This window comes from Zea mays, chromosome 6 (genome assembly GCF_902167145.1).
Source record: "Zea mays cultivar B73 chromosome 6, Zm-B73-REFERENCE-NAM-5.0, whole genome shotgun sequence".
NCBI lineage: Eukaryota > Viridiplantae > Streptophyta > Magnoliopsida > Poales > Poaceae > Zea > Zea mays.
The window spans coordinates 122,377,800-122,394,085 of NC_050101.1; the positions used below are offsets into that span (position 1 = coordinate 122,377,800).

The 16,286-nt window shown below is 50.6% G+C and overlaps 2 protein-coding genes and 1 long non-coding RNA gene across 5 annotated transcripts; 2 read left to right on the forward strand and 1 right to left on the reverse strand.

The window, feature by feature from the left end:
* Window positions 1-299: 299 nt before the first annotated feature.
* LOC109940196 (uncharacterized) lies at window positions 300-1,324 on the forward strand. Its single transcript, XM_020539454.3, has one exon. The coding sequence runs from the start codon at window positions 650-652 to the stop codon at window positions 1,112-1,114; it is 465 nt and encodes a 154-aa protein (XP_020395043.1). The 5' UTR covers window positions 300-649; the 3' UTR covers window positions 1,115-1,324.
* A 491-nt stretch (window positions 1,325-1,815) lies between these two features.
* LOC109940195 (LMBR1 domain-containing protein 2 homolog) lies at window positions 1,816-15,129 on the reverse strand. 3 transcript variants are annotated; one of them, XM_020539451.3, is made up of 14 exons: window positions 14,819-15,129; window positions 14,008-14,090; window positions 13,277-13,435; window positions 12,784-12,997; window positions 12,618-12,704; window positions 12,390-12,529; window positions 5,727-5,807; window positions 4,957-5,021; window positions 4,523-4,695; window positions 4,001-4,131; window positions 3,808-3,895; window positions 3,049-3,265; window positions 2,668-2,774; window positions 1,816-2,577 (listed from the first exon to the last, which is right to left on the reverse strand). In XM_020539451.3, the coding sequence occupies exons 1-14, from the start codon at window positions 14,984-14,986 to the stop codon at window positions 2,158-2,160; spliced, it is 2,133 nt and encodes a 710-aa protein (XP_020395040.1). In that variant the 5' UTR covers window positions 14,987-15,129; the 3' UTR covers window positions 1,816-2,157. The 3 variants fall into 3 exon arrangements, with proteins under 3 accessions (XP_020395040.1, XP_020395042.1, XP_020395041.1); XM_020539453.2 differs by having other exon boundaries at window positions 13,277-13,427; window positions 14,819-15,017; XM_020539452.1 differs by lacking the exon at window positions 14,819-15,129 and having other exon boundaries at window positions 13,277-13,413; window positions 14,008-14,094.
* Window positions 2,056-14,042, forward strand: LOC118472240 (uncharacterized). The gene is made up of 3 exons (XR_004850282.1): window positions 2,056-2,672; window positions 2,781-3,023; window positions 13,940-14,042. It is a non-coding gene; the product is annotated as an uncharacterized lncRNA (long non-coding RNA).
* Window positions 15,130-16,286: the final 1,157 nt, after the last annotated feature.

Consider the following 16,286-nt stretch of genomic DNA (forward strand, 5'->3'; position numbering starts at 1 on the left):
TACGCTACTTAACTGTCACCTTTATAGCGAATTATTCTTACAACGATGCACTGTGATGGCTCAACTCTAACGATCTTAAAAATGTATATATACCTTCTGCTATTGTGAATCTGGTGTGTCAAGGAGCACGGAAGCTATGTAAGTACGCATACGTGTCAGTGTCTGCTTATGAACCAATCAATCATCAGTGTATTATTACCTGATTTTTTTCGATGGTGCAGTTCAACCACGGCAACATCTGATCTGACTTTAGGCGTGTAGGCCGTGCTAGGACGTGGGGTTGTGTGCGCGTGCGCTTTCCGCCGCCCGCCGGCCGACCAGACGGACCCATCCAGCATCCAGCCGAGCCACAGTCCCAAGAACAAGAAGGCTCCAACCGCGACATGGACATGGACGCACGCACTCCAGTCTCCACCACCCCACGCCCCACAACTGCTACGTTTCCCCGACGCCCAGCCCAACTGGCCAGCTCACTGTCCACTGTTTCTGCGTCCGCGCAACTTCTCCAGGTCCCGCGCCATACAGTATATAGGACCACGCACCCGCACGAACACGCCGCACCAGCTCCCGCACGCGCCGCAACCCCACGTCCCCCCACCCCGCGCCATTCCTTGGACCTTGCTCGTGCACGCGTGTCCGATCGCCAACCATGGCGGCCGGCGCCGGCAAGTCGAAGGAGGCGGACCCCGCGCGGTGCAGGAGGCACCCGAAGCACCGGCACGCGGCCGGGGTGTGCCCTTTCTGCCTACGAGACCGCCTGTCGCGCCTCTCGGCCGCCGCCGCCGCGTCCGCGTCGTCCTCGTCATCGTCATCGTCCCCGTGCTCGTCGTGGGAGGACGCCGTAGCGCGGTCGTCGGCCCAGGCGCCGCGGCCCCGCCGCGGAAGCCTCGCGCTGCTGCTGCGGCAGGAGGGGAGGGAGGCGGCGTCGGCGGCGGCGGCGCTGCCCGCGGGCCGCCGAGCGGAGCAGGAGGAGAGGAAGGCCAAGAGGGGCAGCTTCTGGGCGAGGCTTCAGCAGCAGCTCCACCACGGTGGCTGGCACAAGAAAGACGGGTGCGCGGTGGCCGCGGAGAGGCAGAACGCCGCCGCGCCGCACAGGCGGGCGCCGGTGGTGTGATGCTCGATCAGGCCGGAGGGGGCGACCATGCGGTGGGCGAGCGCGTCGTGGTGCTCGGTTCTGTTCTGTTCCGGTGTTCACGCTGTTAGTTACTACGGAGTACTTACTAGTAGCAATCTTTCGGCTTCTTTTCACAATGCCCTGCGACTGCGAGTCTGTGACTCGGACTCCTGCCGTGAAAGCTTGGCACCCGCACTTGGCTGTTCGCTCCTTCGAATTACAATGCTTGGGCGCAAAGAGCTGCACGAACATGCCCGTTAAACGGTCGGCACCAGAGCGGACTTGGCCACTTGGGCCAGGCCGAATTTGGGCGCCGAACATAGCCAGGGATTGTCAGAGCATATGCATATGCAACACACATCCTTCTACCACCACAGCCGCCGCCTCCACCACCACCAGCGATCATGCCAGGTCCGTTATTAACTACTGGCAGCGAGTCGTTTGCCTGTTTTGGCAAGTAGCGACGAACATCTTCCAATCGCAAGTGACAACATGATTGCTGCATCAGCAGCTGCACAACTTTTGCTTTTCTAGGCACTTGGTCTTCCATGGCAGGTGTAACCAATATTCTCGGATAAAGGAGTGGCGTACAACTAAGACACTGCTTTGGCAGTCCTTCATTATGCATCAATCTTTTCTTTAGAGGGGTTATTATTATTATGCATTCTCCGTTGCGGATGGTTTTTTTTTTGGGAGTTATCTGTTCAGAAGTAAGCAATCAGATAATAGCGTGACAGATGACCACAAACACATCTGGCAGCCCACCGATGATACTAGGGCTTGCACGTACTGTACATTTTTAGGGTTTTGTCCTATTTGTGGCACGTCTAGCCTACCCTCGAACATACAGAAAACTTTATGTTCTGTACCTTGGTCTAGTCCCTGCCATCCAGTGTACCCTCTACTCCTTCCCAGCCTTTAGCTTTCTTGTTTGCTACCTTGAGACTTGAGTCGTGAGAGATACGCCAAGCGAAAGGACGAGACCTTGCCGGTCTCAACAGTGTTGCGCTCGTCTGTGTTGCTGCCCCTGCCCCTACCGTTGGTCAAAAAGGTAATCCGTCGTCGTCGTCTAGTCGATTCGCATCCGCGTTGCTCGAATGCCGCTTAAGTTTCCGGAAGATCTCGTCGAGTGATTCCGTAGCGGATTCGTTCGTCCCGGCCCTAGGAGACAGGCCCAATAGGAGGAACTTCCTGGAGCCGCCCATGGTCGCTCTGAGGTTCTGGAAACCCGTCTTCATTGAGGCCCACCTTGAGGCCGTCTCAGCTGGTGAATCTGCCGCCGCACTCACACAAGGCGGCTCATTGGATTTGGAGGTCGATGAGATCCCCTTCTGAACCTCCACTGGTTTCGGACTGCTGCACTGTTCCCTCGCCGGAGAATATCTCTGACTCTGAGCGACATCGCCACCGTGTTTCGGCTGGGCGGCGGTTCGTTCCGGCTCCGTCTCCACTGTACCGTCACCCTGTGCAAAAAACAAGTTAAAGATTAGCTGAGAGTGGAACCTCCAAATGGACTAGAAGAAGGACTATGACGCAGCCAGACTAATTCGCACCTGTGGTATGTTTCCAGATTCGACGTCTTCGCCTAAACAGCTGAAGTTTCTTGCTAGTGGAGCTGCATGCTCACTGACTTTGCGTCCTTGTTCCATGGAGCTTCTCTCTGCAGAAGAAAGCAAATAACATCAGACAGACGATACACAGATAGAGCAAGCCGGCGCTGGAGCAAAATGACTTCTATAACCAAGCTAAGCAGGGTTTCTAATAAAACCACCAGCAACAAGCTTCACGTTACCGAAACCACTAGCAGGGTTTGATTATTTTTTTCTCTCAAAACCAAGCAGGGTTTGGAATGGTCTGTGTAAGCATGATAAGTTGATAGGAAATGCTGCGACGGAGATTCAGACACAAGGTACTGCTCGTAACGAAATTCTTACCTTTCTGAAGAATGAATACTCCAGACGGATCCAACCCATCCATATCTCCTTCTTGGTCAGTCCAGCACTTGAACCTTTTCAAGCTCCCAAAAAAGTCTATCAGATGCTCGAAAAAATTTACAGCGACCAATAGGGTATAAACAACCATAATGAGTGGGTAGATTTTGTTGAAGGTTCTCCCGAAGAAAGGCACGACGTCATCAATGTTTCCCATTCTCTACATATTAGTATAAGAGGTGATCAGTCAAGCAGTCAACAACTGGGACATATCTTGTAATTGTTAAGATTAAAAATGAAAGAAAATAACATTCTGCACTTGCAATGAAAAAACGTGTCCTCTAAACATTCTTTTTAGAGAACTTCTATCTTCTGTTGGTATCTTTACGGTTGACCTACTGACTTGGAGTAAGGGCTGTATTTTAAGTATTTCCTTATACACAATTAAGGAGATGAACTTAATTATTTTAGAGCACTGATTATATGAAAGAGCATAAATTTTAATAGGGGCCTGTATTTGGCATGAAAACTGTAAACTTGCAATCAATTAGTGTTTTCCTACTTCTCTTTCCTGGTGTGCACAAAGATCATGGTATTTTTTTCCTAAATATCAAAAAAAAATCATCATTTTCCCCCTGAGCAACCCAACATCGATTATGAAAGTTTGAGATCAAGAATGACTACTCAAATATCACATATTGATTTTATTCATTGCCAATAATGTAGTGAAAAAAGTACAAGCAAGGAACATGCAAAGAATACCTTTTCAAAAGTAGTTTTAGCATTACCACCAAGGTGAATGAGATTCAGGAAGTTGTAAGAAATAGGTGGTGCATATCTTGCAACCATTCTGCAGTGAAACGTTTGATGTAAAAATTGGATTAGAATGCAGGAAGGTGCCTTTAACGATTAATGCCATTCAAAGTATCAAAAGATGGAATTCTGGATCGCTTACGAGCAGATCATAAGCAAGCTGACTGAACTAGTTTGTCCTGGGGTCAACGAATATAACAGCATCATCCCTATCCTAATCAGTGAATAGTATGTGCAGATGCACATATACATCAAGGGAACAAACGCAGCAACCTGTTAATAGGCAAGTCTAATCAGCAAAAGGAATAAGGTTAAACTTATTGTTTTGGAAAAAATTCTTTAATGAAATTATACCAAGCAGAAAGAACAACAGTATTTATAAAATAAAAAGAATGGCAAGGAACCACAATGTTTGATCCTCTACCAAAAAAAACAGATTTTGATGACCCACCAGGATTTTTTTTCACATGTGAAAGCACAACAGTTGTGTATATCACGATTGACGAATAAAATTGAGAAACAAAGGATTAACAAAATCTCATGCAAAAGTTATGTTTATAGAAACGTGTGTGGGTGAAAGTGAGTTCCATGTGTATATTTTACTCCAAACTAAAAGCCAATGATAACAAGGAAAGCTGCAGCAACTGAGTGGCAAATTTCTTACCTGGACTAAAACTTCTTGCTTTCCTGCATTTATAAGATTGGAGAAAAGTGACAGATCAACATCACTTGGCAGCAAAGTGGCCTCAGCCAACAGTATGGAAGCCGAGACACATCCAAGGATAACAGCAAGTACTCTCATAAATTGCTTTCTCAGTAAACAGCGCCAAATGAACTCTGAAAATGTCAATGTGCCTTTGAATCAGTACCATGAATTATTGAAAATTCAGGGTGGTTTGCTCAGAACCCTATATGCATTGGATATGATACATGAGTGTTGTGTATAACGTATCTTCAGCATAAGGTTTACTGTAAAATTAGGAGTCATGAACTAATCTGAAATTATTGACTATCAGTACAACTTGTAGATTCTTGCAAGACACCTTCAGCTGTTACGTTATATTGATAGACACATAAGTTTTTATTGGAGAAAATTACCTATAGAGTCAAGAAAAGAACCCAGTGTGCCTGATCGACTTTCCCTGAAACTTGACAGATATTTCCTGTAAAAGTTAATAATGAAATATCCATGAGATGCTTGAAACAGACCTCTCAGAATATTTCTTCTGACGATAATAAGTTGTTAACCAGCTTGCAAGACTTGGTGACTGAGACAGTTCGGACAAAACATAATGCACATATGCTCTCACCACAACAGCAGACATGCCCTTTATCTTTTTTCGAAAGAATGTTTAAGAAACATAAAAATTGGTTATGCTACTAATGCTAGTTTATACTTTGTATTCATCAATTATCTGTCGATTAAATTAAACCTAAAATCATTATTTCTTCTAACAACAAAAATGACAAATAACCCCCCCCCCCCCCCCCCCCAATTAGATAGAGCAAAAGAAACATCAAAGTACTTCTAAAGTTTCCCATTGAAGTTTACTGAGAGTCAAAACCTGAAAATACCTGTGCTAAACCTAAAATGTCTCTGGTATCATATGCAGGGACGAGCCCAGGATAAAATAGGAGTGAGGGAACACTTGCAACATCGAGCACCAAAATAGCAGAGCGAGAGCATCTAAGTTAGGCTGAGCATGGTACTTAATGGTGAAAATCTACTTGTAACAAAAAATGAGAGAGCCTGTGTCCTCACTCCCATATATGTAGGTCCACCCCTGAACATATGGTTACTTTTCACCACGAAAATAGATATCATGAACGAGCATAGCCATTTCTATGCAAACATAAACAATACTCACCATCCGCTAGCATCACGTTGCTCATAGTTTCTAATAGTATCTTCTAGTTCAAGGGCTTCCACAACACAAGTCATATAATCGCTGCAAAAGTATAACACAGAATTAAACAGCAGACTTGAGCAGATAACTAGAGTTAAAATTGTTTGGACTCTTGCTTTAAAAAAATCTTTGGATTCCACCGGATACACGAGTTTTTGTTTCAAACTACAGTAGTGTAGATATGTGAGAATTTACTAAAAATAAAGCATGTATATTACCCACCCAAGTTTCACATGTGTAGTTTCCCCCATGAATTATAACCTTTTTATGTTATCCTTGAACTATCAAAGCCAGAGTAGATCCAATCTTGATAGTGATTTCAAAATACTTTCTCCATTGTCATTTTTTAAAATAAGCATGTTTAAGGGAAATATACTATTTCCCAATTATCGCACCAATAACAAAAAAATGTGGCCACCAGCTGCACAATCATTGGACAATTTTATCCCCTGTTCTATTTTACAGCTGAAAAATTACCAGCAAATCTGTTGGTCCAGACTCCAGGGAGAGCAGGAGCCAGTGACGGGTTCAAGCTCTAAGAGCAGTTTTATGCTCAGTTGCAAGAGGTTAGTAGAAATGTTATGGTGGACGTCCAAGTGATAATACGGGCTGACACGGTTTACTAAGGCAGAATCACCTTGAAACCCAACATCAGGATTCAGGGTCATAATTTCTCCTGTTATAGTAATACTGATAGGAATACGATCCCTACCACGGATTGGCCTTAGGTTGTATGAGTGTGAGGGGACTGGGCGAGGGAGGAAACGCCCACGGCTGTGTTTGGGCGCCGTGGATGCTGGGCGCAGGGAAAGAGGGAGATGGGCTGCTGAACGGAAGAGCGCACTGATGAACAGTAGCGCGGTGAACAGTAGCGCGGTGAACAGTGCGCGCGATGAACAGTGGCGGCTAGGGTTTCTCCCAGCTCCCAGAGGGAAGCTGGAAACTATAATTGTTTCTGCTTAATTCCATATAGGGTGGTGCTTACAATTATTTATACTCCCTTCTAGTACTTATCTAATGAGATCAAATCCCTCTTTTCTCTCTAACAAATCTTATCCCTTAATCTTCTAATCCTTATCCAACTAATCTGCATGTGTAGATCCTTATCCAACTAATTTGCATGTCTATCCGTTGCATCTGCTGTTATCCGGCGCCTGTAGTGGCGGCCGGTCATAACATCTCTCCCCGCATGCGCAAACAGCTCGTCCTCGAGCTGGAAGTCGGGGTAGAGGCCCCGAAAGTCGTCGAGCGGCTCCCATGTAGCTTCCTCCGGAGATAGGCCCTGCCATTGCACCAAAATGTGCCACGTTCCGCGCCGCTGTTGAGCACGCAGCACCTTCAGCGGCGCCGGTAGTAGTCTGCCATTCTGGACAGGGGGTAATCCCGCACGCTGCTCCGGCGGTTCACCCTTGTGGCGCTTGAGGAGGCCCACATGAAATACGTCGTGCAGGCGGGCTCCCTCTGGTAGCTCCAGCCGGTATGCCACCTTGCCGATGCGCTCCAGGACTCGGAACGGTCCGGCGTAGCGAGGGCCGAGCTTCCCTTTTGCGCGTGGCTCTAGGGACTGCACGGGCCGATGTAGAAGGCGCAGCCACACCCAATCCCCGACAGCCAGCTCCATGTCGCGATGACCAGCGTCGTAGTACCGCTTGGACAGCTGTTGCGCCTGAACGAGGCGCTGTCGGACCTCCGCAAGGATGTTGTCCCGGTCGCGCAGCAACTCCTCCGCCGCTGCCGTCCGTGCGGACCCGGTCTGGTATGGCAGGATCGGCGGTGGGGGGCGTCCGTACACCACCTCAAATGGCGTGGCACGGAGGGCGGTGTGGAACGAGGTGTTGTAGCAGTACTCCGCCCAAGAGAGCCAGTCCACCCAGGCCCGAGGCCGATCACCTGTCACACAACGAAGGTACATGGCAATCACCTTGTTGACAACCTCGGACTGGCCATCCGTCTGTGGATGGAACGCCGTGCTCATGCGGAGGGAGACGCCGGCGCACTTGAAGAGGTCGCGCCAGACGTGTCCGGTAAACACAGGGTCCCGATCGCTGACGATGGAGGAGGGGAACCCGTGTAACCGGACGATGCCATCGAAGAATGCCCGCGCAACCGATGCCGCCGTATACGGGTGGCCGAGCGGAATGAAGTGGGCGTACTTGGAGAAGCGATCGACCACCGTGAGGATGACCGATTTGCCGCCCACCTTAGGCAGCCCCTCGATGAAGTCCATGGAGATGTCAGCCCACACCTGGGACGGCACCTGGAGGGGCTGCAGCAGCCCCGCCGGCTGCAGGGTCTCTGTCTTGTTCCGCTGGCACGTTGTGCACGTCCGCACCCAATCAGCCACCAAGGTGCGGTCGCCAGGAACGTAGAACTCGGCGCGGAGGCGATGGAGGGTTTTCTGAATGCCCTCATGCCCCGCCGAGTGGGCCAGGAGGATGGCCTGATGTCGGAGGTCGCCGTGGTTCGGTACATAGATGCGCGAGCCGTGAAGAAGGAGGCCATCCTCCAGGCGCCATGGGGCGGTCAAGGTACCATCCTGGAGCTGCTGGCACAGGCGGCTACTGTCCGGGGATGTCGCTGTGGCGCGGCGGATGTCGTCGAGGAAGGCGAACGAAGGCCCAGAGAGGGTCAGGGCTGCTGCTGCCCCCAGCTCCCCTGCGGATGGTTGGAGTAGCTCGGCGTCGCGGCGGGACAGTGCGTCCGCGGCGACATTGAGGCGGCCCGGACGATACTCAACCTCAAAGTCGAAGCCGAAGAGCTTGCTCAGCCACTGGTGCTGGGGCACTGTAGACAGTCGCTGGTCGAGGAGGTACTTCAAGCTGTAGTGGTCAGTGCGGACGGCGAAATGACGACCCCAAAGATAGGGCCGCCAATGGCGCACCGCCTGAACCAAGCCGATCAGCTCCCGCTCGTAAGCGGCAAGCTTGAGGTGTCGCGTCACAAAGGGACGACTGAAGAACGCCACCGGTCCCGCGCCTTGGTGAAGGACGGCGCCGAAGCCCGTACCGGAGGCGTCGCAGTCCACGACGAAGGTCTTCTCGAAGTCAGGCATCTGAAGGACCGGACCCGTGGTCAAGGCTGTTTTCAGCTGCTGGAAGGCGGCCTGGGTGTCGTCGTCCCAGGTGAAGGCATCGCGCCGCAGAAGGCGCGTGAGAGGTGCCGCGATGACACCGAAGTCGCGGATGAACTTTCTGTAGTAGCCGGCGAGGCCCAAGAAGCCCCGCAGGCCACGAGCGGAGTGCGGTGCTGGCCATGAGGAGACGGCCTCCACCTTGGCCGCATCCATGGCCACCCCCGCGGCGGAGATGACGTGCCCGAGGTATGCCACCGAGCGCGCCCCGAAGGAGCACTTGGAGCGTTTGAGATGTAGCTGGTGGTCGCGCAGGGCGTGGAGAACGATGCTGATGTGCTGGAGGTGTTCCGCCCATGTCTTGCTGTAGATGAGGATGTCATCAAAGAACACAAGCACATACTTGCGCAAATAGGGGCGGAGGACGTCGTTCATGAGGGCTTGAAAGGTCGCCGGAGCGTTGGAGAGGCCAAACGGCATGACCAAGAACTCATAGTGTCCCTCGTGTGTCCGGAACGCCGTCTTCTCGACATCAGCGGGGTGCATGCGCACCTGGTGGTAGCCCGAGCGCAAGTCGAGCTTGGTGAAGAAGTGGGCGCCATGCAGCTCATCGAGCAACTCATCGACCACCGGAATAGGGAACTTGTCCTTCGATGTCTTAGCATTCAGAGCCCTGTAGTCGATGCAGAACCGCCACGAGTTGTCGGGCTTGCGGACCAGCAAGACCGGGGCAGAGAATGGCGATGTGCTGGGGCGAATGATCCCTTGGGCGAGCATGGCGCTGCACTGACGCTCTAACTCATCCTTCTGGAGCTGGGGGTAACGGTAGGGCCGAACCGCCACCGGTGCCGCCCCCGGAAGAAGATGAATGCGGTGGTCGTAGGGGCGGGCGGGTGGCAGCCCTTGCGGCTCGGCGAAGACCAGCTCAAATTGCCGAAGAAGATCGTCGAGGAGCGGCTGTGTGGGCGTGCTGGACACCACGCACGCAGCCGGCTGTGGGGGAACCGCGCCGGACGCCCCCAGGCCGGACCAAATGATGTGGCGGCCCCCTTGGTGAAGGACATGGACAGGCGGTCGCAGTCCCAGAGGATCGGCCCCAGCAGCCGCAGGAACTCGAAGCCCAAAATGACGTCGAAGGTGCCGAGGGTGAGGCCGATACAGTCGATGGAAAACTGTTCGGTGCCCACCCGCAGGTCGACGCTCCGCGCCATACCTTGGCACGGTATGTTGTCACCGTTGGCCACCTGCACTTTGATGGTGGGGTGTGGCGTGGATGGCAGCTGCAGGCGGCTCATCAGACCCACCGACATGAAGTTGGTGGTGGAGCCGGAGTCGACGAGGGCCACAAGACGGTGGCCATTGATGGAGACGGGCAGCAACATGGCGTTTGGTGTGCGCACCCCTGCCAATGCGTGCAGCGAGACCGTCGGAATGATGGCCGCGGCGCGCGAGGGTGGCTCCTGCTCGAGCGCGATCTGTAGGTCAGCCCCCTCCTCTTGGGGCTCGTCGTCGATGTAGTCGTCGTTCTCCAAGTAGAAGAGGCGGGGACACACGTGCCCACGCACATAGGGCTCATCACAATTGAAACAGAGCCCTTGACGACGTCGTTCCTGCTGCTCGGCCGGCGTAAGCCGACGGAACGGTCGCGCTGGGGCAGCTGTACCTGCTGGTTGCGCTGCAGCGGTTGGCGGAGCAGTCAGCGGACGCGGCGGTGCTGGCAGTCCCGGGCGAGACTGCCGGAACCCGCGCGCTGGAGGCGGAGTGGTCTGCGCCGCTGCACGCTGCTCGAAAGCACGCGCCAAGTACATCGCTGATTGAAGGTCCTGGGGGTCTCGGATGGCCACATCAGCCCGGATGTGGTCGGGGAGGCCGCCGACGAAGAGTTCGGCCTTCTGCTGCGCATCGAGCTTGCGCGTGTGGCCGAGCATAGCGTTGAAGCGGTCGGCGTAGTCCTGTACCGTCGAGGTGAAGGGCAGGCGGGCAAGTTCGGACAGGCGGGTGCCCCGAACAGGCGGCCCAAACCGAAGGGTACAGACCTCCTTGAAGCGTCCCCACGTTGGCATGCCCTCGTCTTGCTCCAGGGCGTAATACCAAGTCTGCGCAGCGCCCTTCAGGTGATACGAAGCGAGCCAAGTGCGGTCAGTCACCAGGGTGCGCTGGCCCCGGAAGAACTGCTCGCATTGGTTCAACCAATTTAGGGGGTCAACGCTGCCATCATAGGTGGGGAAGTCGATCTTGTAGTAGCGAGGGGGAGTCTGTGCCGCCGGGCTATAGCCCAGGCCAGCCGCGGGCTCGACGACCCCGGAGGAGGCTGTCTGGGTCGTGGGTTCATGGAAAAGGACTCCCTCGACGCCTCCGTAGAAGACCCCCCCAGAGGCCGGCGCGTGGGGGGCTTCAGGCTGCACCACTGACGACGTGATGGTCGCCGGAGTAGAGTAGATCGGCGGTTGCAGCACATATGACGGGACTTGCGACGGTGATCGGGGCCACTGCATTAAGTGCAGCGGTACGCCAGGCGCAGCCCCGGTCATGGAGGATGCGGCAGCGGCGGATGTTGGGAGAGATGCGGTGGGCGGCGGCGCAGATGGGCTGGGCGGCAGTGGCATGGTGGTGGAGGCAGGCAGCGGTGGGTTCTGGGTGCCGGTGATGTAGGTATGGATGGAGGAGATGTTCCCCTGCATCGCGATCATGTTTCCCTGCATGACAGCCATGTTCCGTGAAATTTCCCGGACTACTTCAGCGAGGGAATCTAGGGTCAGGGGAACAGATGAGGTGCCTGGCGGCACATAACCGGTGGACGGCACCGTGGACGGCACCGCGGCTAATGGCAGCGACGCCGACGCCTGAGAAAGCGACGGCGCTGATGGCGAGGAGGGCAGCGGCGCGGACGGATCGCTGGACATATCCGATACCAGATTGATAGGAATACGATCCCTACCACGGATTGGCCTTAGGTTGTATGAGTGTGAGGGGACTGGGCGAGGGAGGAAACGCCCACGGCTGTGTTTGGGCGCCGTGGATGCTGGGCGCAGGGAAAGAGGGAGATGGGCTGCTGAACGGAAGAGCGCACTGATGAACAGTAGCGCGGTGAACAGTAGCGCGGTGAACAGTGCGCGCGATGAACAGTGGCGGCTAGGGTTTCTCCCAGCTCCCAGAGGGAAGCTGGAAACTATAATTGTTTCTGCTTAATTCCATATAGGGTGGTGCTTACAATTATTTATACTCCCTTCTAGTACTTATCTAATGAGATCAAATCCCTCTTTTCTCTCTAACAAATCTTATCCCTTAATCTTCTAATCCTTATCCAACTAATCTGCATGTGTAGATCCTTATCCAACTAATTTGCATGTCTATCCGTTGCATCTGCTGTTATCCGGCGCCTGTAGTGGCGGCCGGTCATAACAAATACATTAGTCAACAGTATAATGTTTCCTGATTCAGGGTTAAATTAGATAGTATTGATAATTCAGGGAGGTAAATATGTAACTTACTCTAACTAAAAATGCATGGTATAAATAAAGGCTACTAACATGTAATATCATAGTGTATCATACCTTTTACGTCTATAATACTCTTCGTGAGCTTTTCTAAGTTGACGTCGGAGTGTAGCCATTGTTTTATTATCACTATCATAGTCCATATCGTGTTCCCCTAATTTCCCACCAGAAGGCTTGAATAATGGATCATCTTGCAGCTGAGGGGGAAAATATGTGAAGTAATGAATTATTAAGACTGATATCGATTTCTTAATGAAACTTGATGTGGCACCTGAGAATCCATACCATTTGAGTCAGCGTATTATTGATCATATCCATGCAAGGTCTTAATGGGTCACGCTTGGACATTTGATTCGAGGTGGCTTGGACAACCTTAGATTAGAAAGGAACAATCATTCAGAGAAATTCAGTGGTCATGATATGATTGTTTCGAATCTAGAAAAGTACATACAAATATTGCATTGCAATATTCTTGGTGAGCATGATCAAGCTTTGTAGCCATCTTCGAAACTCTGTGAGACAAAAATTGTAGGCGATGAGTCCAATCAGCACTTCGCCATACATTCCTTGGAATTTCGCTCAATCCAAACCCAAGCAGAAAGGCACCTGTCACTAAGCCAAAGGTATTTGAGCATGCCATGGAAAAGCCCAAGATACCACGGACCCTGCCAACAGTAGCATTATGTAAAGTTAAGACAGTGAAGCAATAATTCAAACAAACCCCTCCCTAAAAATGGTTTCTAAAATGGACTCGACACAATCAAGAAAATATTGTCAAGAAATATTCAAGGAAGTGAATGAATTTTTATAAAATTAAAATTACCATGTTAAGGAAAAAGTTAACTTAAGTGCATTCTAAACATATCAATTACTTGTGCCCAAGTTGCATAAACATATTAGATCAATCAAGAATTATACAAGATCACTAGACAATCGAAGCATACCAATCATGGCGCATTATTATAATTAGAATGATTCCAAAAAGGCCGATAGCTCCAACAGTTGCATAATAGGTCATGTTCTTGTGAATGCTAGTTTTCAGTCTTTCTCTGAACGTGAATTCTCCAGAATCTTCATACCCCTGAAGAGTGGGAACTATAGACCTGTTCAGATAGATAGATTGATAGAATTTTCAAATGACAGTACTGCAAAAATGCACATGTTAATAAACGACCTAATAACTGTGAACCTAGAGAACTGAAAAAAAGTAAGCAATTCATAAGAAGAAAGCAACTAGGAAGGCCAGTAAGAACTGCTCTTATGTCAGTGAGAGCTCATCATAAATATGGTATCCTGATAATGAAAACAGCAATGCCGATCTGGATGTCAGGATTTGATCATATTGTTCATAGATAGTACTACTTGTAGAATGCAGGACAAGCGACCATCTCAAAGGATCCAATTTATCTAGTTGAGAGAAAAAAATATTCAGTAGACGTTGACCAATTTTTTCTCAAGAAAAGAACGCTGACCAACTGGTCAGTTAAAAGTTCAATGCTTATGCAGAAGTTTCACACTGCATTAACATTATGCAAAGGACATGTCATGTTTTGAGCTCATTATTAGAAACACAGAGAACATCACTAATGCCGTTCGAAATCTTGCAGCGCTGCAAATCTGCAACCAGAAGGACGATTAACAGAACACGAGCCTTTGTGGTCGGTCACTGGCATACCATGCTAGGATAAACGTGCTCCAATACGACCAGCTCCAAAAGAACCCGACGTCACTCTTCTGATTGCCGTTGCCAGAAATTGCCTGCGAGTCAGAAAAATGGCATAACGGGTCAGGCCAACGGAATGAAAGCAGACTACGCCGCAGACCCAGCGCACATCGCGCTCATAGCGTAACAAGTAACAACACCTTGATCTTGATGGTCTTTTCATCTGCAATTATTATTATTATATTACTAAAGACCATTTCCAAACAGCGACGATAAAAAACCTACTTGCTTTATCGATGTTGATGGTGTGCTTAAATTTCAACAACAAACTCCGTTGACGAGTCATAGAACCAGCCCAATGCCAATTTGACGATTTCAGATCGCCATCTAACCCCAATCACTTTCTTGATTGTGACAGTTTCCACGAATTCCTACCTTCAGTACCTTGGCATCGAGACTATTACCTACCAGACTACTGGGTACGCTATCGAACCACCATTATTCATAAGTTAATCCAGTTTAAATCATTTCTTAGTAAACTAGCAACAGGTTCAGAAATGGATATGGTTCATCCAAACTCCGATTCTGACGCTACATTACCAGTGTCCTAACCAAAACGGCTCCCATCTCCCGCAGTCGCACGACCGCGCAACGCAACCAGCACAGTTTACTGGTAACCCGGCTGTACGCGCAAATGATCTCTGTTAATTAGTGAATAGTGATAGCGCGCGCACTAAGCGGAGCGGCGGAGAGGTCGCGGCGACGCACAGGCACAGCATTAGCACACTCTGCACTCTAGCAGCACGGCGGGAGGGAGGCGCACCGTCCAGATGTCAGTAGGGACGAGGACAACGAAGGAGAGGGAGGAGAGCCATGCGTAGCCGACGACGGCGAGGACGTGGGCCGGCACGGCGGGGCCCGCGAAGTAGCGCAGCGTCGCCGCCACCATCCCCACCGTCAGCGGCAGCGATATCATGTAGAACACCCACATCTCTCCGCCGCTTCGGGCTTCCGCGCCCGCGGAATCGTGAAGAGAAGAGAATGGGGGAATGGACTGGACAGAAGAGGGGGGATGAATTGGTTCCGCGGGGAAGGAGGCGGGGGCTTTAAAATGTTTGGCGTTTTTGTGTGAGGAGGACTGAGGTGTGGTGTCGTGGTGGGTGGGTGGCGAAGCTGCTGGGGCCGGGACCGGGCGGGACCGGACCGGTTCAGCTGCTCACGTGTCATGGAGGTGGAGCCCGGTGATTCGAGCTCTCGTCTCTTTCTTGTCGGCTTCGCCTTTCACGTAAGCGCTGCATGGAGTTGGAGTTGGGACGACCAGGACCGCGTCCGACTCCGAGCTCCAGACCTGATCGCCGCCGCCACCGATGATCGGATGATGCCACATCGGCGCGTAAGTGAATGTGAATGCATGGGGGTCCGGATCCAATCATGCTTCGTAAAATAACCATGTCTTTTTTAGATTCTAATTCATCGTAAATCAAAACATATATTAAAGAAAAATAGAGTGAATAATACTGCATATCTATGGGTTTTTTGAGTTCTTTTTTATAATTTCTGATAGTTTAATTATATACGGCGTGACTATACTATACGGAAAACTTGATTGTATAGTAGCTTTATCTATTTTTATGACTTCTTATAGAGACCATGACAGTGATGATAGCGTAAAAGTTTCGGCGCAGAACTAAGGACTGTGTCAAAAGGACAAAGAAACGCATGCACCTTACATATACCCGTAAACGCGCATGTACACACGAGCTACTTGGTCGCACCCAATAATTTAACAAGCAGATTCATGCATGCTTCAGAAATGTTGTCGACCGGAAGGGGACGTCGACCACTTCGTTCGGTCAACTGTTTTTGCTAATAGCGGTCATTATAAAAAAATCCTTTATCTCAGTAGCTACAACCTGCAACCGCCCTTTCCAAAAAAAAATATGTACTATATATCTGCAACTGCAATGTTGCATGTTGCTAGCTTGTGCTCATGGTCATGAAGCAAGTTCTGCGAGTACAACTGTACAAGCAGCTTGGCAAATGGAGACCGTCCACCGCCCGTCCGGCCCACCAGGCAAAATCAGTAGTATCTTGCTTCAAACCAGGTCTCTGAATATTAAAAGAGGCCGAGGCCCATCAGAACTCAAACAGAAAAGCAAGCAGGAGACAGAGTCTCACCAAGTCTATACGACTATACTCCTTGTATAACCCACCAGCTTTAACTTTATAATAAAACCCATCCTGTCAAATCACTCCTACACCCATAACATTTCCTAAATCCATCAAACAAC

Coding starts and splice junctions, on each gene's coding strand:
- LOC109940196 (XM_020539454.3), top strand. CDS start 650: ATGGCGGCCGGCGCCGGCAAGTCGAAGGAGGCGGACCCCGCGCGGTGC.
- LOC109940195 (XM_020539451.3), bottom strand. CDS start 14,986: ATGTGGGTGTTCTACATGATATCGCTGCCGCTGACGGTGGGGATGGTG. Junction 4,696..4,956: donor TTCTTTTCTTGACTCTATAG/GTAATTTTCTCC, acceptor TGACATTTTCAG/AGTTCATTTGGCGCTGTTTA. Junction 2,578..2,667: donor AATCTGGAAACATACCACAG/GTGCGAATTAGT, acceptor TTTTTTGCACAG/GGTGACGGTACAGTGGAGAC.